At 32.9% G+C, this 23774-nt stretch overlaps 4 protein-coding genes across 4 annotated transcripts in view; 1 reads left to right on the top strand and 3 right to left on the bottom strand.

Moving 5' to 3' along the window:
* Positions 1-165: 165 nt before the first annotated feature.
* Positions 166-6829, top strand: l(2)k01209 (lethal (2) k01209). The gene is made up of 8 exons (XM_069036354.1): positions 166-798; positions 1031-1167; positions 1224-1394; positions 1444-1721; positions 1773-2096; positions 2155-2410; positions 5554-5699; positions 5759-6829. Exons 1-8 carry the CDS (start codon positions 743-745, stop codon positions 6071-6073), a joined length of 1683 nt encoding a protein of 560 aa, XP_068892455.1. The 5' UTR covers positions 166-742; the 3' UTR covers positions 6074-6829.
* Positions 6820-7956, bottom strand: mtTFB1 (mitochondrial transcription factor B1). The gene is made up of 2 exons (XM_069036394.1): positions 7131-7956; positions 6820-7076 (listed from the first exon to the last, which is right to left on the bottom strand). Exons 1-2 carry the CDS (start codon positions 7954-7956, stop codon positions 6910-6912), a joined length of 993 nt encoding a protein of 330 aa, XP_068892495.1. The 3' UTR covers positions 6820-6909.
* Positions 7957-7974: 18 nt separating this feature from the next.
* On the bottom strand, positions 7975-8427 carry Ccdc56 (Coiled-coil domain containing 56). The gene is made up of 2 exons (XM_069036410.1): positions 8298-8427; positions 7975-8231 (listed from the first exon to the last, which is right to left on the bottom strand). The coding sequence occupies exon 2, from the start codon at positions 8224-8226 to the stop codon at positions 7975-7977; it is 252 nt and encodes an 83-aa protein (XP_068892511.1). The 5' UTR covers positions 8227-8231; positions 8298-8427.
* A 260-nt stretch (positions 8428-8687) lies between these two features.
* The window catches only part of SPoCk (secretory pathway calcium atpase), a 39062-nt gene continuing 23975 nt past the window's right edge, over positions 8688-23774 (bottom strand). Inside the window, exons 2-12 of the mRNA XM_069036330.1 lie at positions 18054-18196; positions 17712-17957; positions 17233-17494; positions 16942-17179; positions 12768-13060; positions 12187-12709; positions 11821-12136; positions 11625-11766; positions 11077-11268; positions 10739-10976; positions 8688-10355 (exon numbers count right to left, since the gene is read on the bottom strand). Coding sequence (XP_068892431.1) covers positions 10234-10355; positions 10739-10976; positions 11077-11268; positions 11625-11766; positions 11821-12136; positions 12187-12709; positions 12768-13060; positions 16942-17179; positions 17233-17494; positions 17712-17957; positions 18054-18196 — 2715 coding nt within the window. The 3' untranslated portion in view covers positions 8688-10233. The remainder of the gene's footprint in view (positions 10356-10738; positions 10977-11076; positions 11269-11624; positions 11767-11820; positions 12137-12186; positions 12710-12767; positions 13061-16941; positions 17180-17232; positions 17495-17711; positions 17958-18053; positions 18197-23774) is intronic.

Raw genomic sequence — 23774 nt, forward strand, 5'->3', positions numbered from 1 at the left:
TTAGATTGTCACAAATTAAAAAATAAATTAATTAATCAATGTTAATTAATGTCATACAACATGATGATAGGTTATGATATTTAAGACTGTTTTACAATAGAGCATTTTCCATTGCGTCAAAGCATGATTTTGACGACCAGTTTTTTTTGCTCGCAACAGTACATTTACTCTTTAATTTCTTGACTTTTGTTTAATGAATGAGTAAATTATAGTTGTTTGCATTTTTATATTCAGAAGACAAATCTCTACAATACTGAATAAAAAAAAATGTACAGTGCTATTTGAAGAAAAAAGAAGCTGATATATTCATCTGTCGAAAACTGGACGCAAGATTTTTTATTTTTTATTTAGTTGGTATTGAAGTGCTTTCAAAATTATTTCATTTGATGTGTCATTTATTTAAATCGGATAAAAAATAAGAAGATACAGCATCAAAGGTTTTTCGTCAGTCACCCTGTATAAATACACAGTTAATAAAATGATCATAGATTTTTTTGAATTTTTTGATACTTTTTAAATTTCGGCATAGTATTATCGCACTCGTTGTGCGCACTCGTTCGCGCACCTTCTTGGGTACCTCTGGTGAACTGTCATTTTCTGATTTTCAGCCGGCGGAAGCAGGTAGAATTAATTCCTAACCAACTTTATTTTATAGTGAGCATTTTAAAATATTATCGAATACAGTGCAGAACTTGTTTAAATTTGATTCTGAATTGATTGTGTATATAGTTTATGCCTGACAATGGCAGGAAAAATAATTAGCGTTCTTGATCCACCATCGTCGGCGAGTTCTGAAAGGTATGTATTATAAGAAATAATGATTTTTTTGAATAAAATGTTTGCAATGTACGTCTTTAAAAAAGTACATATTACAATCGTCACCTTATTTTTTAATTTTAGTTTAAGGATAATAAAACATATATAATAGCAAATCATTCACGTGGCGAATTAACCTACACCAAAAATGATTTACATTTTTTGTATTTGTTTTAACGTTTTAATAAAACTGATATATTTTCAAAACACAAAGCGATGTCGCCGAAACACAAGCAGATTTTTCTGAAGTCTTTCCTGACTGTGAAGGCGATGAAGAGAAAAGTGGAGACTTTTACAATACTCCAGCTTCACCCATTACAGTTCCATACTGTCCAAGACCTCCATCGACCGGTAATTTTTTTAATACTCAAATATTTACACCATGAAACATTTTTGAAACACTTTAGGATCACAAAAATCACCCAGATCCAGACGGCAAAGAACAACTTCACTAAATCAATCATCCAAAAAATCTGCTGCAGAGTCAATGATACGTACACAACATCGAACGATTTATACAGCTGGACGACCTCCATGGTACAACAGTGAAGGACAGAAAGTTGAACCTCTAGTGATAGGTTTGTCAGTTTCCCATTCTTTTTTTTTTTCATTAAACCATATATTTAGGCATTTGTGGTGGAAGCGCTTCAGGAAAAACAACAGTAGCTGAAAAGATAATCGAGTCATTGGGTGTTCCTTGGGTTACTTTGCTCAGCTTGGACTCATTCTATAAAGTGTTGAATGAAAAACAACGTGAAATAGCTAACAGAAATGAATACAATTTTGATCATCCTGACGCTTTTGATTTTGATTTGCTTATTAGCACTTTACAGAGACTTAAAGAAGGAAGAAAAGTTGAAGTACCCATCTATAATTTTGTAACCCATGCAAGAGAAAGCAGAACTGTACGAGTTTAATTAATTGTAAAAGTAAAAATCTTACAGTTGTGATTTTAGAAAACCATGTATGGAGCGAATGTCATAATATTTGAAGGAATTTTAACTTTTTATAATCCAAAAGTTCTTGCAATGTTGGATATGAAGTTATTTGTTGACACTGATGCGGACGTTCGTCTGGTTCGCCGATTGAGGAGGGACATCAGCCAACGAGGTAGAGATTTAGAGGGTGTTCTTAAGCAGTATTGTGGAATGGTTCAACCATCTTTTAATCATTATATTGCACCAATGAAAGTTCATGCTGACATAATTGTACCAAGAGGTGGTGAAAATGAAGTAGCAATTCAACTGATTGTTCAGCATGTACACACGCAACTGCAGTTGGTATGTAGTCTGCTAAAGTTGTCAGTGATTTACTTTCTTGATACACATCTATTAACAGCGGGGTTTTAAATTGAGGGAAGAGCTGGCTCAAACCCATGCCCATTCTGGACAACCAAGACCAGATACTGTTAAGTTATTACCCACAACTCCACAAATAAGAGGCTTGCATACATTTATTAGGAACAAGGATACCCCTAGAGATGAATTCATTTTTTATAGTAAACGCCTGATTCGACTTGTAATTGAGTATACATTGTCTCTAATGAGGTTCAATGACAAAATTGTGGAAACACCTCAAGGCGTTCAGTATAAAGGTAAGTACTACATGTTTAAAAAAAATTACTTGTGAAAATCGCACGACACTTAAAAATAGCCAATAGAAAAACAGAATTCAGTGTCGTTTCTATAACAATAGAGGTGTCTCAAAAATGGCGCCAAATCTCTTGAGTCGTTAACATATTTGAAGAGTTGAGTTGAATTTCATTGTGAATTTTTTTTTCTTTTGGTTAGTTTCCAAGTTATAACAGTTTAAAGTAAGCAAATGTGGCAACATCGGTTGGTCTGCACAATCAACTAAACCAATTCTCCTTTGAAGTCAGTGTTGCCGCTATTATTTTGGTAGGTCATTACTCTAAAAAGAAGGACTTCTGTGTTGTTCCACTATCCAAAGAAAATTAAAACAGTAAAGTAATTTATAATTCACCTGTGAAATTTTGTTAATAATCAGCATATTTAAGAGCAAGTTGTACAAAATCTATTGTTCCGATCAAACTTTGTATTGAGATTTACCTTACCAGACTTCTATTCTTTAAGACCCTTAGGAGATTGGGCGCCATTTTTGAGACACCTGTATAGAGATTTCCTGAAAATTTTTTGCACCTAGCTAACCCAACCCAACCCTCGTGTTCCACTCAGGCTAATTAATACGTTTTGGAAATGCATTCGAAAAAATTTCCGGAAATAATGCACTTGGGATATTATAAGTGGTAAAAATGAAACCACAAAATGTGACGAGTGGCTTACAGGGTGCACTTTGGATGTGAGGGTCATTTTATGACTGAATCAATAAAAAACATGTTTTAATGTTGCGTTTGTTATGAACATTTATTTAAAAAAAAATGTATCTCAAATTGTTTATTATAAGTGATAACTAAATTAAAATAAAAAAAGAAAGAACTTGATACTGTGTACACCCAGTGGAATATCTACGTACTGTCGTGAGCAAAAAATTCTGGTCGTCAATGTCATTTCAAAATTTGGTTAGATTGTCACAAATTAAAAAATTTCCCTGCCTGATTCTGCCCATATCAACAAAGGATAAAAGAAATGAGAAAAAAATGACTATTAATGTCTTACAACATGATGATAGGTTATGATATTTACGACCATTTTACAATGGAGCATTTTCCATTGTGTCAGGATGATTTTGACGACCAGTTTCTTTTGCTGGCGACAGTATATGGACAAAAATTAATTTATAATAGGAAAACAATAAAATAATAGCATATTATTCAATGAGGGGATAATGATGATAATGAGTGGCGTAATTGATCCGAGCGAGTAATAGCCATTATCCGCGAGTAGAATACTATACTTTTTCTACGACTGAAGATAAATTGATAAATAAGTTTCATTTTAGACAAACTGAAATTGACATTTTAAAATTATTACTTTGTATACTTGGTACAATTGGTTACGAAAAAACGGGAAAGAAACATTTTCCTAATGTAAATTTGGTTTTGTACATTTGTCAATTAATTGTCTACTTGACAATACCTATCAAATAATTTTTAATTCTAACCTATCTCTCGTAAGAAGATTTTACACTATAAAAAAAATTGTAAAAATGCGTCAATTTTATTCTGACAGTTCCCGTTTTTTTGCAACCAACTGTACATACCATTGCATTAAAATTTGCGATTGGAGTTCATAAACTACGGCGTGATCAAGAATGACTGAATATGTTGCTAAAAATGAAATTTGGCAAATTTCAAATTTACCAGCAAAGGTTCATTTTTGTAATAGTATAAACGTAACCGACATAACCAAAAATGTTTTTAATGTCGTGTCAAGTTAAAACATCCGTTTAGTGCCAATTACGAGACAAAAAAACACCAATTTTTTTCAAGTGTTTCGTTGCCAACAGACTCAGTCATTGTAGATCACGCTGTAGTTGCTATGATATTTGCAGTCAGTTTTGAAATTATTATTCGGGCTGTAATGGGGTAATGAATCCTGTTGTCCAATGAAAAACACTTTAACAATTACAGTATTATCCAATAGGAGTAGAAAAAAACGATTTTCAAGATCACATTGCCACAAGATTGGTTCGAAATTATCACCATTATTATTGATGCAACACTCAACACGTCTGTTAAACGAATATGTTAGGCGTTCAAGCATTAGTCGACTATTTTTTATCATTATATGGGGCTCTTCGACATGAATTCTTAGTTGGTTCCACATTTTCAGCTGGAACAAGTCAGACTAATTGTTTCATATTCACAGGCCTAAAAATTTAACACGTTGGACATGACAGGAATATAACTGTTGCATTTTTAAAATTCTTTATACTGTCGAGTGTCGATTGCTGCAATGCAAATTTTTTGATACTGGCACATGATCGAGCTGCCACAGCATCCACAATATCTTATTCATTATTTGTCATTCAACGAGGACGAGTTCTACCACGATCTTTTACATGATCACGAAGATGTTGCAGAATTACATGAATACGAGTATACGTTCTGCGTACATTCATCCGATTTTGTGAAGCGTTTGTCCAGCTTCAGCGCACACCCTAACGTTAAGACGTTAATTCACAATTAGTGATATATTACATTTTGTCCTAAATCACTTTCGAAAGATAATTCTCTGACGATGTCAGGATATAAACAAATAAAAATTTCGTGTCAGCGAATTATGCACATTAACAAAAAAAATGTTTGTTTAAATTTTTGCATAACCCACGTGGTAGCAGCCAAATATCGTACAACTCGGCTGGTTAAAGTTAGGGAGTGAAAATTTACAAAAAAAATAAATCATATTTCCGTAAAATTTTAGAGGGAAAAATTATTCTATCACCGTGTAAAATGTATTTTTGATACAGCTGGTACTATATTATTAATGAAGAGCTCCAAATCAAAACGCGATTTCCGACAAAATGTTATAGGTATATTTTCATTCATTTTATAACAAAAATAATGCATCTTGTAACTTGTAATTCTATCTGCACTTGGAGTTCACATATGGATTCATGCGGTGGTCAACAAACTACACGGTGAAACACTACAATAAATTCACGTTTCGACTCATACGTAAATCACGTAAATTAAATAATAAAATTATTGAAATTTACTCTGAAAAATTAAATTGCAACATTTGGCACATAAAGAAAAGTTGTGTGATTGGAGTTAAGCCAATTATATATTTTTTTTCAACACAGTATTCCTTTTAGGAAAACGAATGGCTACAGATAAAATCTGTGGAGTGTCAATACTTCGAGCGGGAGAAACAATGGAGCAGGCAGTCTGTGATGTATGCAAAGATATCCGCATAGGCAAGATACTAATTCAGACCAATTTACAAACGGGTGAACCGGAGGTAAGGAGTTTTCCTTTAAAGTGTTGACAAAAAAAATGCACTATACTATTTCATTATAGTTGTATTACCTAAGACTTCCTAAAGACATTAAAGATTATAAAGTCATTTTGATGGATGCTACTGTGGCCACGGGAGCTGCTGCAATGATGGCCATACGAGTTCTGCTAGATCACGATGTTCCAGAAAGTAATATTCTTATTGTGTCTTTATTGATGGCAGAATCTGGTGTTCATTCAATAGCCTACGCTTTTCCAAAGGTTCAGATAGTAACAACTGCCATTGATCCAGAGATTAATGATAAGTTTTATGTGTTGCCTGGCATGGGTAATTTTGGAGACAGATACTTTGGAACCGAGCCGTCAGATGATTTTTAACATTTTCTACTAATAAAAACACAGTTAGTCTCGAAGTAATTAGCAGAAGTGATGTACGAAATTTAGACAATATTTTTATTGTACAAAAAAATTATCATTGGCGATTAAAGTATTTACATGCAGATGTTATTGCTTTACAAAAAACAATTTTTAACAGTATGTAACTGGTGCATTTCTTTATAAATTCCAGAATTACACATCTTTTGTTGGAATGTTTGTGGCTGCTGTGTTTTTCGATGTGGATGTCTGTGTGGTATTTCTCGAGTAGTTTTAGAACAGTTTAAAATTAAATTTACACCATGTTTTTTTCCCAATTGTGAAGATAATAAATAATCAACATATTTAATTCTTTGAAAACATTTCAAATTCCATTAAAGCACACCGTTCAGTGTTCCTTGAAATCGCCACTGATAATTTTTAACTAAATAAAGGTATTAACATTCTAATGATGTTATGTTCAGTACTTAATATTTGTAAGGCTGTGTTTAAGGATAATGTAATGTTTATATCTTGTAATTTTAAAGTAAGATAAACCCATTAACCAACTAATCAACTTGACATAGTTACCAAGGTTAGAAAATCTCACAAATCGGTGGTTAAAGATTGATTAATTTTTAAGTATCCCTTATTAAACATTTTGATAACATACTGATGATCAGTTGGTTAGTATTCTTAAAACCAAAAAACGTATTAAAACAATTTACTTACTATGATACTAATAAAATTAGTAATTAAAACATTTTGCAAATTGTTGAATTTGTATTTTTATTACTATTATTGATACTAAGTGAAACAACATAAAAGTCGTCAGTACAACAAAATGCATATATCTTATACTAGACAGCAACAGTTTTTTTTGTAGCTCTGAAATTGTAATCTTCAACTTCTGGATGTTCCTCACAAATGAGTTTGTAGGCAAAACAAATACGAGCGTACTCTTCAGTTGTTATTTCAAAAGGGCGAACTCTGTAATTAACGTCTGCCAAAGAAAACAGTTTTGGACCTGAAAATAAAATAGTATTAAAGTACATTTTGAAGACTACAATTATTGTAATACCTAATTCGCCACGCATTTCTTCTGGAAACAACCTGTCTGCCCCTTTATTGCATAATTTTTGCCTCGTATTAAAAAATGTCCTTAAAACTTTTTCAACCATTTTAAAAGGCAAATTAACTAACGGATATTTCAATGGATGCAAAGTAACAACTCCAACATCCACGTCAGGTTTAGGAACAAAAGCTTTTCCAGGAATTGTGAATTTATGATTAACATCGCACCACATCTGACACATTACTGATAATCGACAGCGCTGTTTGTGAGTCACAGGAGCAACAATTCTTTCAGCTACTTCTTTTTGAAAGGTCAATGTCATTGAAGTTCGACCAAAACTCCAAGCTGATTTTTTCTCTGAAATCGCTTCAAGCCATCGAATGATTAAATTGGTGGAAACACTAAATGGCAGATTTCCAATTAGGTGAATAGGAGGAGGGGCACCAAACCAGTCACTTGATGGTGCTTTTTCAAAACCAACTTCAAAGTTATATGACCTGATATCCCCAATTTCTATAACCATATCTACATGACTTCCACTAGCTTCTTTAAGTAACTCTAAAGTAGGAAGAAACCTTGCATCTTTCTCAACTACCACAAGTTTCTTAGGAGCTTTTTTGAGTATCGATCGGGTGATACTACCAGGTCCTGGGCCTACTTCACAAACAAAATGATTGTGTATCTTCCCAGCTGCTTTGACTATTTTATCAGTGATCCGTTCATCCATTAAAAAATTCTGTGACAACTGTCGCAACGCCCTTAACTTATATAATTTAATTAAATCTCTAACTGTGGGTAAAGGAGGTAATCGAAAACTCGTTGCTGCTGCCATTCTAATTTCTAAAGTAATTTACTCTGTGGTTGTAGCTGGTACTTCAAAATCGTCTAGAAAGTTTTCTTGCTTCACGGAATAAATTGAGTACCCGTAAATACTCAATACTCCTAACCCTAAGAGGCTGACTGTTATCAAATTTTTCCTTCGCAGAGTTTGCAGCTTTCTAACCCTATCTAGATTTTGCTTCTCCACGAATTTTATAAAATCGACTTCGGACTGTTTCAGTTTGACTGGATCTACCTTGGGCATTCGATCCGTGTTAGACATGGTAGCTACTTAAATTAGAATTAATTATCGTTTCCGTTTGATATAATGCACCATAACCACGATAACCACACCATGAAATTACATAACCTCAATTTTTTACGTATCAATATGCGTGTGTTGCCTGTTGCATACGTTTGCATTGCATTTAATGGCTTGGCTAAATGGCTATGGTTTAAAAAATCTTTTCCTCCAACTTTTTAATTAAGTTTTGTCATGTATGTGACACACTGCACAGTAAAGATCTAAACGTATTCTAAAGGAGAGTACAGCCTAGTAGGTGTTAACATTCACGTTAAAATGTAACTTTAAATGTTATTAAATAATATTTACAAATTGTAAGGAACCTTTATTTTATAAATGTAATATCAAATAGGTGGTGTATACAACTTAAACTTTTATCCAACTCATCAAATCAAACAAAACTCTAACTGAAATGTGTAGTTGTTGAAAAAAAAACATGATAACAAATAACTTTTTTTTTTAATTTCTAATAGTAAGAAATATAAATTATAATCATTTAAAAGTGCATAAAAAATTTACAGTTTTGATATTTTTTACACATTTCACAAACATAACATAACAAGCAGAAGTACGTTGAAATATTACTTAATTATATTTATAGTGTATCACAGAACTATCAAAAAGTACTTGCAGATGTTATAATAACACTTAAAATGTGAAAGTACGTGGGCACTTACAAGTGCTATATTTAACATTTACACACATTGTCTACTTATTACATTTAGCAGCACAACATAAATAATGTAGCTTCACAATGAATAACAATTTTTCTTCACAAATGTGTCTAGAGTTTACAGTGACTACCATAATAGTCCCCAATATATTGTGATTTCTAAAGTGAAATGCCACAAGATATAGGAATGGCTAGAATTTGGAGTATAAAAGTGTAGATATAAATTCACACACTAACATGTAAAGTTGACTCTACTTTAATATTGTATTATAGAGGAATATTTTGAATAATCGCAACAAAATAACTAAGTTTGTACATCAATGTGTAGCACAACCTCCTGTCATGATAAAATGAACGAAATTCATATAGGTGATGTACTTAATAAATACAGATTCATTTATAACCTAGACATACACCGGGTGTAAATAAATATAAAGTATATAATATAAAAGGAGAGCAAGGCATAAAATTTTACTTTTACTCCCTCCGCTAACTACTTTAAGAATAGGTTTATTATATTAAGTATATACCTTTATAAATTTGTATCCAATTAACACAATAAAACCACTGCCTGAGAAAAAAAATAAAAATGTAATACGATATTCGTGTCAATCATATTAGCTGCAATTAATACAACTTGGTCCATTAAAATGTGCAAACCATTAAACATTTGAAAAAAATTTCGCTAACTTGCTAAGTAACTTACATTAATACACATACACATCTTGCAAATTTGATTTCTGAAAGCTGACACACATGACTATTCTACGTGAATACGAGATTGCTGTTTTATTATTAAATTCACTTTAAACCGCAATTCATTATAATTACCATATCTGGTAAGGATTTAGATCATTTTATATTTTATTACTCAAATAAATTAATTAATTTTTTTCTTTGTTCTAAAACAAACAGAATGATCATGTTTATTATGTAGTAACGTGATTCAGTTACCGATACAAATATTTTAAAAAATTTATTCCAAAAAATTTTAACAAATCTTTGTATCTTACGAATAATTAGAATAGTCTCTTCATTTAGAGAAAAACCCTGCATAACCATTAAAAAAATTATAATAATATATTAATTTAACTAACGTTTAAGAAAATAAGTTGTACTGTGTAGTTTATTTTTATAACTTAAAAATGGTTTTTCTTTTTTTAAATATGATGTGTACAGAAATTAAATAAATTGTTACTTGGGTCAGTAGACAAATAATATATTTTGCACATTCTAAGGGGGCCGATCTATAGGGGGAAAAGTTGAAGAAGCAGCTAATAGCAGCGGGACTTCGCCCCTGGCCCCCCCTTGTGTCATACATATTCTAACGGAGATCTTTTGCCTTTTCCTCGCTGTTCAAGACATCTTTCCACAAGCTTCTTAATCTCAGAAAATACCCAAACTGATGACGTCAGTGTTGTCAAAAATATCATATCTAAAAAAACAAAATATTTACTTCGTCAAGTTCAGTGGCACAAGCGATCCAAAAAATACAGTAAACATTGTTAGCCAGGCATACAGTAACGACTGTTACAACTGAAGGCTATTTAATATGCCCTAATAATTCAAGCAGTTTATCGATTTATCATTAACACTGTCTGAATGTCCTACAGTCACGATGCTACGGCCTCTCAAAATCACTTACAGCGTCTTTTAAACATGATATTTACGTTTTTTAGTGCTATAATGATTTTATAACAATCAACAAACTAATACAACAAAGTTTTTTCTCTGCAGCTGATTGATACAACATTTATTACAAATCAGTAATTTTTGAAAATGTCTACTCTATTTTTCGATCGCACGGCATGTTCATACCCCACATAGTGAGAGCTTCAGTTTGGAATATTCGTTGCAAAGGTGGAAAATACACAACTAGCAGCTGACCAATAACTGATAGTGTTACGGCTATTAAAAACATTTTATTTGAGAAGAATCCGATTTGGAATACACTCTTGGTTTGGGAACGGCAGGACAAAGCATTCCACATATCGAAGAAAACAAAGCAAGTAAAAGTCATGGTTGTGTCTCTCGCTGTTATTCCTTCAGAACTCATCTAGAAAGAAGTATGTTTCATATTTATACGTCCAAAAAGGTATAAAAGAATTGTCAAGATCAAATTTGATAGTATATGAATTCACAACTTGTGTTCATACCTCTTTTTTGAAAACCCATAAAGTTCCAGCAATTATGAACAAAGCTGAAAGAAGAACATTTCCAATAAGTTTTTTTGTAATCATCGGTTCCTTAGTATTTCGAGGTTTTTGTTTTACAACGTCTTTTTCAACAGGTTCCACTCCTAAACTTTGAGCTGGAGGGCCATCCATGATGATATTAATCCAGAGAATCTAAAAGTAGGTAAATAAACGTCACAGGTAGATTAAGTGTTCTGAACGCTAATAAACGTTCATGGTAAAATCATAAGATCAAATAAAGTTACAAAAATATTGATTTTGTAAATTTTGATACTTTTTAAACGTCTAGTGAACACACATGTACAGCATTCTACGCACTACGTCATAATTGTAAATAAATAACATTGATTCATTTAATTTAGAATACCTACGCTCAAACGCAATGACAGTTAATGTTAACTAGATGGTGTATTTTTTCACTTGCATTGCTATTTCCCAAAAAAAAAAAATGCAATACTTGTCCGACTTTCTTTCATAAATGTGGCTTAGATTTAAATATTTTTGCTTACCTGCATGGCATTTAAGGGATTTGGTATACTCATTAGGGTGGCTAATGCGATCAAAGATAAAGCTGCAATTGAGGTTGATAATTGAAATCTGACAAAGTTCCTGATGTTGTAAAATATGCTTTTTCCTTCTTCGATGGCAGCTCTAAAATAATATAATAAATACTAAACAATAACTTTGCAATAAAGTAACCCTTACATTATAGTATAAAAATCGTCATCAACAAGTATCATATCAGCAGCTTCTTTACACACATCTGTACCATTTTTACCCATAGCGATGCCAATATCTGCTTTTTTTAATGCCACCCCGTCATTAACTCCATCACCCGTCATTCCCACAATGTGACCAGTTCTTTGAAGCGACTTAACAATAGCCAATTTATTTTTGGGTGATACTCGATAAAAAACAGAAGCATGTGGAATGGCAGCATCTAGTTCCGTCTCAGTAAACGCATCTAATTGTTCACCGGACAAAACTTGTGAAGGTAAGGTTTCTAAACCTATCGTTTGTGCTGTAAAACGACAATTAAAACCACACAAAGCGTTATTTATTTGTACAAACCGATCGCAACTGCAGTATCTTCAGCATCTCCAGTAACCATCTTTACTTGTACCCCAGATTGACCAAGTGTTGAAATCGCTTCTCTCACTAGAGGTCGCGGCGGATCGCAAATACCCACTATACCCATATACGTGAGATCTTGCAAAGTTGGGCCTCTTGCCATGGCTATAACTCTGAGACCTTTCCTGCCTATTTCGTGGGCTTCCGCTATGAAATCTTGTTCCTTCTTACTGGTGAGAGTCTGAACACCTCCATTCCAACTGTATTTGGTACATTTTGGCAATATTTTTTCAATAGCGCCTTTCACCAAAAATATTTCGACTTTGTCATTATCGTATTTAGATATACACTTTACGGCCATCATCTTTTGTTCTGAACTGAATGGATATTCTTGGAGTCGAACGTATCGATCGTTAACATTGTACATCCCGTGTTTCATCGCAGCGGCTATCAGAGCGCCCTCGGTTGGTTGCCCCAACAAAGTTTCGTTATGAATAACGGCATTATTGCACACAGCTCCTACCTGTTTTAATTAAATTAAAATCAAAGCTACGCTACTTGAAAAACCGAGAGTTGCGTACCTCTAATAATTTATATACACTTTCTCTGGCCCTATCCGAGGAATCACACTTGTGTAACAATACTTGGCCGTGGTCATTATAGCCGGCGCCTGTTAATTCAGCAATATATCCATCAGCTGTTACTAACACTGTGACAGTCATTTCGTTACGAGTAATAGTGCCTGTTTTATCCGAACATATCACATTGACACAACCGAGTGTCTCTACAGTTGGTAATTTCTTAACAATGGCGTTTCTCTTCGCCATTCGCATCACTCCCAACGCTAATGTTACTGTTACAACTATCGGCAATCCTGTAATATAACAATGATATACTTGTAAATGGTTTAAAATGTATTTAATAAATTCGATATAAGAACAAGTTTTCTCAATAAAACGTTTTGCAATCTAAAACAGATTTTACAAGCTTTCATTGATTTCAAAAAGTACAAAAAAAACATTCGAGTTTTAACTCAAAAATAATATAAATGTTAATAGGGTGACACCTAATATTTATAGGTCATGAGCAGAGATCGGCGAAAAATGGTTAAACGCTAGCGAATAATTCCCACAAGACCCTCAGTGTCGGCGTGCTCTATTAGTGGAGTAAAATCGGACTGCAATTATGACTCTTATTAGTCATTCAAAGGTATAACTAAATGAGACCTATCCTATCTTGTAGAGCACATTTTGGGGCATAAGGAATGGTCATCTATAACTTTTTAATATTTATATACAGTGCATTTTTTTTAACTGTTGCCATAGGGAATTGCATGGTAAAACCTATACCCCCTGTTAACTTTTGTTCTGATGAAAATATTCAAACCATTTTTGGAACAAAGTTGGAAGATTTTTTAAACTATCGGATAGTTTACAATTCAATATCCTAAACTGTCGAAAAAGTTGTGAAAAAATATTTTAAAGCGCGCCAGAATAGCGTCCCTGTCGGCTCAACCAGCACCTGACCAAATTCCATTACAGTTCGACATTTACAAAATAGTCGAAGAAAAACATTTCGAAAAATTCCTTTGATAATTTCTGTTAATTTGTTGAATTATTTGTGCGTTAACGTTTTTACGTTTTGTTTTTTTTATAAAGAAATTTAATCATAGCCACGAGATGATCTCGCTATTTATTTTTTAAATGAAACTGACAAAAATCAAAAGTGGGGATAGACAATTGCTGGTTGAGCCGACAAGGACGCTATTCTGGCGGCCGCCCGACGTACTATTATTCCGGCGTGATACAAATATTTTTTTCACAACTTTTTCGACAGTTTAGGATATTGAATTGTAATCTATCCGATAGTTTAAAAAATCTTCCAACTTTGTTCCAAAAATGGTTTGAATATTTTCATCAGAACAAAAGTTAACAGGGGGTATAAGTTTTACCATGCAATTCCCTATGGCAACAGTTAAAAAAAATGCACTGTATATTTATGCCAATGTTACTGTTCGAAATAAGACTAATTTGCCACACTTGAATTTGTAATAACTCCAAAATGGCCCTTTATGAGTTCTGCCATTATTGGTTTATAATAAAACACAAAATTACAACAAAAAATCAAATATCGATTTGGATTTTGTGCAATGTAGAATTGAAGTTTAATGTCTCATCATTAATCATTTAATATAATTGTAATGGAAGACTCTATTATTAAGAAAATATTTGATTTCATGTACAATCGCGGCCATCCAAAAGTGAACGATAGCTTGCGAAAATTTCTGTATTTTTCGTTAGATTAAATCAGGCTGTATTCATTGGCGTTCGTGCAGCAGGCGTTACTAATTTAATTATAAAAAGTTGTAATAAATAATTTTTAATAAAAATGAGACTGAGAAATAATTAATACATTATCAAAGTGAAAGTAAATTTTAGTAAAGAAACCCTTCCAACACCTATTCGCATTGGCCTCTCAAGCCTGTTTTCTTGCCAACCCCTCTTTATAATGAAGATGCAAGTCTTACTGCAATGTAATTCTCTCGCCACAGCAGCCAACGACCAATTTTCTTCTAGCTTTGCATTAGCCCTAGCTGTCTGCATCGGAGTGAGATGTGGCATTTAAAAAAAAATGGTTTGAATACGTTTTTTATCGCTAGTGTCAAACTTTGACATTTTAGGACGCCTATGATTTAAAGTAAAAATCAAACTATAAAAAAAAACGTTCACTTTTGGATGGCCGCGATAGTAAGTAAAGATTTACATACAGGATGACTGACGAAAAACCTTTGACGCTGTATCTTACTTATTCTTCATCCGATTTGAATAAATGACACATCAAATGAAATAGTCCGAAAAGGACTTCATTATTATCCTATTCGATATTTTTTTCGACATCTACTTTTTGACAGACGATAATCAACTTTTTTTTTTCAAATTACACTCTATATATTTTTTTATTCGTTCTTATAAAGAATCTTCTTCTGAATATTTGTGCATTAAAAGAAAAAACAAAAAATGTATTTTAATTGAAAAAAATTGAAAATCAAAAATCAAGTAATCAAACTTGTAAACACTACAAAATCTATTCTAGTTACTCAAAATTTCCTCAATGCTGTTGCAGACACTGTCGATACCTTCTAGAAATACCCACCTTTGCATTCAGTAAAAAAATTCGGGGTTTGTCCTGACATACTGGCACTATCCATTTTCTTAACTCTTTTTGGGTACCTGGTGGGGTTAAATAAACATTGTCTCGAAAGTTTCGAATGAAGATAAAGAAATCCAATGGATTCAAATCTGGGGATGTAGCGGGCCATCGAATAGCTCAATGAGCACCCATTCATCGTTCACCAAAATGATTTAAATGATTTAAAAATACAAAATTCATGCGTGCATTACGTGGTATGGCGCCGTCCTGATGAAACACGACTCTATTCAGCACTGCTAATGGCATCTCATCCAGAAAGTTGCTTATTTCGTTTGATAATAAATAATGATATTTTGTTTGATCGAGTCTGTTATCAATAAAAAAGGGACCCACTAGTCCATTCTATCTCCAAAAATGCCACACCACACGTTAACACTAAATCGTCTTTGGAAATTTTCTTCCACAGCAAAAATAAAATTTATAAAATTTTATTATTATTATTATCAAACTGTTTTGACAAATGAATATTCAGAGCTTACTTAGTCATTTCGAGCATTTAGAACAAACTTCTCTCTTGTTTATTTTGGTCACTTGATTTTTAAATTTTGTACATTTACTCTTTAATTTTTCGACTTTTGTTTAATGAATGGGTATAGTTCTTTGCATTTTTATATTCAGAAGATAAATCTCTATAATACTGAATAGAAAAAAATGTACAGTGCTATTTGAAAAAAAGAAGCTGATGTTCATCTGTCAAAAACTGGACGCAAGTTGGTATTGAAGTGTTTTCAAAATTATTTTATTTGACGTGTCACTTATTCAAATCGGATAAAAAATAAGCAAGATACAGCATCAAAGGTTTTTCGTCAGTCACCCTGTATATTCCTAAAGTTGTAATTAATTCAATGTAATAATTCAATATCAAAAGGATTTGATGTCTCATTAACATTACGATACGATTGTTAATAACTCGCAAATACTAGTGAAAACATTTATTACCAATAAACGTGAGTAACAGTCAAAAACTGAAACAGATTTCCGACTTTAATTAATGAATGAATTGCTATCATTATGTAAATAAATCAAATCACAGTATTTAATTTTTTATATGTACTAAACAACAACACACAATAGGTACAGTGTGTCACATTTAAGATGAAGATATTTTCGTCATTTTTACGAGTATAAATTTGAATTTTTTATTTCTTAAGATTTGATTTCTAAACAAAAATAAAAATAATACTCATTTTGGTCAAATATGAATCTGACTTTGCTGTTTCTTGTTAAAATGATAAGTCATGTTATTTGCTTTAAATTATTATGAAATCGTTTATTAAGAAATTCGAATATTTTCAATTCCTTCAAATATATAACGTGAAGTACCATTGAGTTTAAGTATCTAACGTCATAATTACGCATTTCGTCGTGTCCTTAACATATTGATTTTGATTTAGCGTTACTTACACTGTAGATTAGATCAAAATTGCTACAATGATAAAATTGAAAAGTCTACGATAAGGCTATCACAGTTACAGTAATTCATCATTTTTTTTTATATTACTAATGCGGATAAATGTTTTATTTTCTCGTTATTTCAGAACTCACCTTCGGGAATTGCTGCCACAGCCAAACTTACACCAATTGTAAACATTTCCATGATGGCCTTGCCTTGCAACCATCCAACTAACATAATTAAACCTATGATACCAAAAGAGTAGATGGATAACTGAGCACCCAAACTATCCATTGATTTTTGAAGAGGTGTCTTAGGCGCTTCTTCTTCCAGCATCATTTTGAATACAGATCCAAATTCACTATTGGCTCCTGTACTAACAACAATACCCTGAAACAAAAATTTCAGAATATAATTTCGACCCTATTTTCTCATAAGTTTACCTTTCCATTTCCACAGCGTACAAGGGTTCCCATGAAAGCTATATTGGTGTTAGACGAATGATTCCCATTTGGTCGCAGCACAGAAGCAACATTTTTTCTCGCTGGTTCTGTTTCGCCAGTAAAACTACTTTCGTCAATTGTCAAATCGACAGCCTCAAATAAACGTAAATCAGCCGGCACTCGATCTCCAACATTTAAAAATACTACGTCACCGGGTACTAATTCTCGAGCAAGAAATGTATCTGGAGAACCCTCCCTTAGGCTGAAAAATCGTAAAAAAATATCTTTACAACAAGAAACTACGAGTCCTATTATTTGTGATTTTCGGCTTAAAATATGCGTGTTCTTAAAATCTAAGTCAATAAAATGAGATAAATATTCATATTAAATAAAAAAAGTTGCAGTTAGCCTATTTGACCATCATCAACAATTTTTGAAAATCCAGTTATAAATTACTTGCGTTAATTAATAACACTCACCAATGGCATGAAGGTGGCACGAGTTTAGTAAGTTCTTGTAAAGATTTTTCCGAACGATATTCTTGAACAAAAGCCACTGTTACGACAATGACTATAGCTACGGTAATACTGATCGCATCATCAAACTGCTTCATACATACTGAGACCAGTGCAGAGGCTAGAAGAAGTAATATCAAAGGATTTTTGAATTGCTCCAAATATTTTTTCCAAGGTGGCTCGTCGTCTTTTACGGAAAATTCATTATATCTAAAAACAATTAAAGTAATTAATTGTAAAATAATATATGTATATGTATTATAAGAATGTATTCACATTCGCTTATTATAAGATTACAAAACGCACCCAGCTATTTGTCTTCTGTGTGTAGCTTCTTGCCAGCTTAGGCCATGTCTTACGTCCACGTGAAGTCTGTCTGCAATATCTTCATGGCGTATGCTACTAGCTTCACTTGCTGTTAACCACATTGCAGCACCACTGGCCTGTTCCTGAAAACAACAGAACCATTGATTAAATACAAAACAGTATATTTAATCGATGGAACTTAACAAACATGAAATAGAAAATGAAATTACCATTTGAATGTACTTAAAACAATCTTTAAATAATTGGAAAGTCACCGGAAAAAATTTACTTTTTTGAAAGACTTGTGTTACTTACAAAAAAAAAACTGAATACAGATACGTTAAATATGTACTAAAACATTCAAAATTGAAAAGATTATGATAAATTAATTCATTTAGTGGATATCTCAAATATATTGAAAATTATAGAAAGGTAAGGCCCTATTAAGATAAAATTAGCAAAGAATAATTTAATTTGGTTTTGGGTCACATTAATCATTAAATAACATGAATATTAATAATTATTTAAAAAAGTATAATAAAATCAGCAAACCTGATGTGTGTTATTAGATTAAAAAAACTACAAGGTCAGACTTGATATAATAATCTGAAATTAGAAACTAGAGGTATTGATTTCCACAGTTATATGAATTTAATACTAGCTCATTTTTTGATAATACTGATAATAACTAGTGTGCTATGCATTCATGGTAGAATTTGAACGTCTGCAATAACAAACAAGTTTGGTTATTTTGATGGTCCTCCTGCGAAAAAATAAAAATTGATATTGAATAATTGAATATTTATAATACCACGAGTAGTCCAAATTATGTCCATTATTTTTCAAACTGGTCACGAATTATCAATTGTGCTTGGGAATGAATCTACGAGTGCGTCAGCACGAGTGAAATTCCCAAGCACAATTGAATGAGTGAAACCAGTTTGAAAAATAGTCTACATAATTGGGACTACGAGTTGTATTCGGAGGACTATTCCATGAACCAACTTTGGCAATTTGGCAGCAAATCGGATGAAGAAATTAACGCAGAAATCGAAGAAAATATTTCCAACAACACAAAAAGACACGTGAGTCCATTTGGAAGCAATTCTCAAGGCTGCATTCATTTGTTAAAAATTATCGCTGGGATCCACTAGTGGTATTACCGATACAATTTCCACGAGTGGGAATATTCGCTCCAATTTTTTGAAACCATGGTAGCAAATGTGTAAAATTGTGTTTTTATTGGCCCATTTTTAACAAATGACAAGTGAATGGAATAGTCTCTAATATCTTTTTTTTAATTCGTTTATCAACATTCAGAGAAACATCCGTAACCTTTTAATTTTATAGTATGATTTAACATTTATAGCCTTACATAATGTCATTAAACGCACATACATATACTCGTTGTATACGTGTAAGTGTAAAATTGAATTTTTTAAAAATCCTCGAACAGATCAACCTTATTTTCTAAAAGCGCATCTTTTCAGATCATTGTAATTTTTGAATCATTTATCACATTGACAATGATGATTCCTGAGGCAATTTAGTCTAAAATGAAAACAAAAATTTGCTTTAGCCATTGAATTTTGATAGTTTAATCGTTATTTTCACATATGTAGATACAAACAATTAATAGAGTTTCAGTTTCCTATTAGGACCAGACATCCTGAATAATATTCTCTAAGATTTCAGATTTCGGTTTGCATGTTGTCAAGAAGTTAATGGGCCAGTTTACTGAAGCGAAATCAAGTTAATCGTAATCAAATGCGAGATTAACTCAACACATGATCAGATTGAACCAATCGAAGTTTCGGATTTATGGGTTAATCACGCATTGAAATTTAATTCGAATTCAATATTTAATTCTCTTTCTATAAACTAGCCCAATGTGTCGCAATTTCAACACCTACTGTAATTATTATGTTTAGGTTATTTTTTATTATACCTGAATCATAATCACCGTTTTTGATACTAAAATGCGTGCGAAAATACACTGAACTCCAAAATTAGCGCATCACTTGAATTTTTACGATTTTTTTGAAGAGTTTTACTTTAAAGCAAAAAATTGTTATACACACTGAAAATAGAGGAGAAGCATAGATAATGCTACAAATGTAATTAGAATTTTCAGCCACTGTTTACAAAAATGAGCAAAAATATTGTTTTTGTTAAATTTTGAAATTTACTAGAAAATAATTTTTTAATAGCAGTTGAAAAATTGAATCAGTATTGACGCAAATCTTAATTTACTTTTAACATGGATGACGTTAGGAACAACTTAACGTTTAAAAAGTCCGTGCAAGTGCTTTTGTTAGCTCAGAGTGAAAAGAAGTTCTAAGAAGACGCCGGGAGACTGGACGGCACACAAGGAGACGTGGACAAGGCCGAAAACGAATCACAACACCTCACGAGGACCAATACTTAAGATTAATAAGCATTAGAGAAGGGTTTCTCACTGCTCTCCTATTTTTTAAGATCGCATGTTAGACAATATGCACTCCATCTGAGTGAAAATACGGTTAGAAAACGACTAAAGGAGGATCAGATACATCCGAGAAGACCAGCTACTGGACCCGAGTTAACTGCAGCCCTTCGGAGGGCCTGCTTAAACTTTGCATAAGAACATGTCAATTGGGGCGAACAAGATTGGCGCAGAGTTTTGGTCTTTGATGAATCCAGGTTCTGTCTATACGAGTCTGACGGACAGGTAATAGTGTATAGACGACCTGGTGAGCAATATGCGCAATGTAATTTCGTTACTAAAGACAGTTTTGGAGGAGGGTCAATAATGGTATGGATAGGAATATCTTTAGACGTAGCTACATAGCTGGTGGTTTTAGATAGACGCAATTTAAATGCACATCGATATATCACGAACATCTTGGAACCTGTTGTTGTACCATTTGCCCCATTCGTAGGGCAAGACTTCATTTATATGCAGAATATTGGACGGCCACATATTGCAAGGGTAGTTTCCGACTAATTTGGGAATATTGAAAATTCAGTTATGGAGTGGTCAGCACGTAACCCTGACCTCAACCTAACTCACCACTTATGGGATCATATGGAAAAACGGTTACGGGCAATGGAAGGACATCCAAATTACTTCAGTCAGCTAACAAGAGCACTTCTGGATATTTGGGAAAATATAGGCCAAAACCATAGCCAGAAACCTCATTCTTAACATGCCAGAACGTTATCGAGCTGTAATTAACGCTAGAGGAGACAATACAAGATTTCAGGAAAATAATCTTTTACTCGTGATGTTACCTTTTCGAATTTTTGTATTTTTTTTTAACATCTATGTACTTTTTTTGTAAGAAAATGTGTTGAAAATATTTCCCATGGTTCAGCTGTTATTGCTGTTAATATGTATATTTTTTTAATGTTTCAACACTTGCTTTTTTAATTAAAAAAAATCAAAGTGATGCGTTAATTTTGGAGTTCATAAGGGTTGATTTGGCGCACGAGTCCCAGGTGTAGGACGAGTGCGCCAATACCCTTATAAAACCAGTTTTTTAATGTTATTTTTTAGAATTTGCACCCTTGTTTTAATTTTTAAATAAAACAATTAAATTTTCAAATTCTAGGGAATTTCGTATTAATTGGTAATTCAAGGTAACGGATACAACTACATCTGCAACAGATGTTAAAAAGTAGAGTTTGAACATTAATATTGGAAGTTTTTTGGTATAATACACGGAATTATTGATAAAAATTTCATTAAAGTACAGTGTACTATTGGGGACACGGAAAACTGGGCAGATGTGTGATTCAGTTGTCAAAATTTCTAAACCATACCTTAGCTACTCATAACCAAGTGGACAGTTTTTATCATAATGACGGTAAAGGTGCATTTACATTGACACTTTTTGAAATGACAATAACAGACTGCCCAGGATTCCATGTCCCTCATTGTACTATTGGGGACACGGAAAACTGGGCAGATGTGTCATTCAGTTGTCAAAATTTTTAAACCATACCTTAGCTAATCATAACCAAGCTTAAGTTAATTTGACAGTTTTTTTGAAAATATTAATCATAATGACGGTAAAGGTGCATTTACAATGACACTTTTTGAAATGACAATAACAGACTGCCCAGGATTCCATGTCCCTCATTGTACATACTTTTATAAAGCCATAAACGACTCCTACTGACTGACGTTTATAGACGTATTATAAACGCAAATTCTAAAAAGGGCCTTTAAAACACTAATGGCCGTTTGCACCAGTAGCGGTTAAATTTTAAACGACAGATAACGACTACTTTAAACACCACTGTCATTGCACCACTTACTAACCAGTGGTTAGTGCCCATCCTAACCAGCGAAAATTAACCAGTGCTCTGAGTAGCGGTTAAAGTGTCGGTTACATGATTGTGTCATCCTTGTGTCATCGATTGGAATAATGGATCTCGCAGAAATGATAAATCTTGATATTCATGAAGAAGACGATGATCTCGCCGTACTAGAGTTTTTGGAAAATGGCCTTTCTCGCTAAATTTACGAAAGAAATAATTATTTCGATACTTAGATGATGTGGCGTTCCGACATCGATTCATGTTATTTCTTTGATGTAATTTGTCTCGTTGTAGGTGCTACAACGCTACGCTAACACTAATTTTTTATTAACACCACTGCTACGCCCAAGAACTCCTGCAGAACAGCTGTATAACGAAAGCCATATTCGAACTCGTAATGTAGTGGAAAGATGCTTTGGAGTGTTAAAACGAAGATTTCCGATATTAGCATTTGGTTGTAGACTACAAATTAATAAGGAGCTAATAATTATAGTTAATAAATAACATCGATGCACCTCCAGCACCTGAAGAAATAAATGACCAAGATCTGGAGGTTCAAATAAACAAAGGACAAATAGCAACCGTTGAAGGAGTAGAAGCTCCAGTTCATTATGGAACCAGAGAAATGTTAATAGAACAACATTTTGCAAATTTGTAAACAAAATGGTGATTTTTTAATTTTATATTTTGAACTAACGTACAGTGGCGAGCACGGAATTTCGCACACATTGGACATTTCACTGACTTAATTTTATTAAAATGAGATACCTACTGGCGGCAGTTTCGTGACAGTTTAGGTGAAACATCAGTCATGATCACATATATCATGCGTATCCCACCTCATTATTGATTATAATGACAATAAAGCTTAGACTAGATAGTTTTTTTTTAATGACGTACAAATTGGCGTGCGAAATTCCGTGCTCCCCACTGTACATTAAAATTAATGGATGGTTTTATTTGTTTTTAGTTTTTTCTAATAATAATTCCAATTGGGCTTCCATTATTGCCAAACCTAACTCTTGTTTTCTAATTTCAAATTGATGTAGTTCTTCTTCTCTGCTCCTTTGAATTGTCAATTTTCGTTCAGTTTCTTCAATCATTTTTATTTGTAACTGCTCGGATCTTTGTAAAATTGCTAATTGAATTGTTCCAATTTCTTTCATTATAATTTCACCCCATGCCTTACTCTTGTCTTGCCACGTCACCGCGTCTGTTTTCTTGTTCTCAATAATGTGAGAATATTTTTTTATTAGGTTCAGTAGTGCGACTTTTTCATCCGGTGAAAAGTTAGGAGTCCGTGCCCTCTTCTTTTCAACTTTTTGTTGGCTCATTTTGAATCTATTTCGCACAATTTATTTGCACAACACAAGCACTATTCATGTGACATAATAAAATGACAAATTCAAAAATCAT

Source organism: Tenebrio molitor, chromosome 1, assembly GCF_963966145.1.
Source record: "Tenebrio molitor chromosome 1, icTenMoli1.1, whole genome shotgun sequence".
NCBI lineage: Eukaryota > Metazoa > Arthropoda > Insecta > Coleoptera > Tenebrionidae > Tenebrio > Tenebrio molitor.

Coding starts and splice junctions, on each gene's coding strand:
- mtTFB1 (XM_069036394.1), bottom strand. CDS start 7,956: ATGGCAGCAGCAACGAGTTTTCGATTACCTCCTTTACCCACAGTTAGA. Junction 7,077..7,130: donor AGAAATGCGTGGCGAATTAG/GTATTACAATAA, acceptor TTTTATTTTCAG/GTCCAAAACTGTTTTCTTTG.
- Ccdc56 (XM_069036410.1), bottom strand. CDS start 8,226: ATGTCTAACACGGATCGAATGCCCAAGGTAGATCCAGTCAAACTGAAA.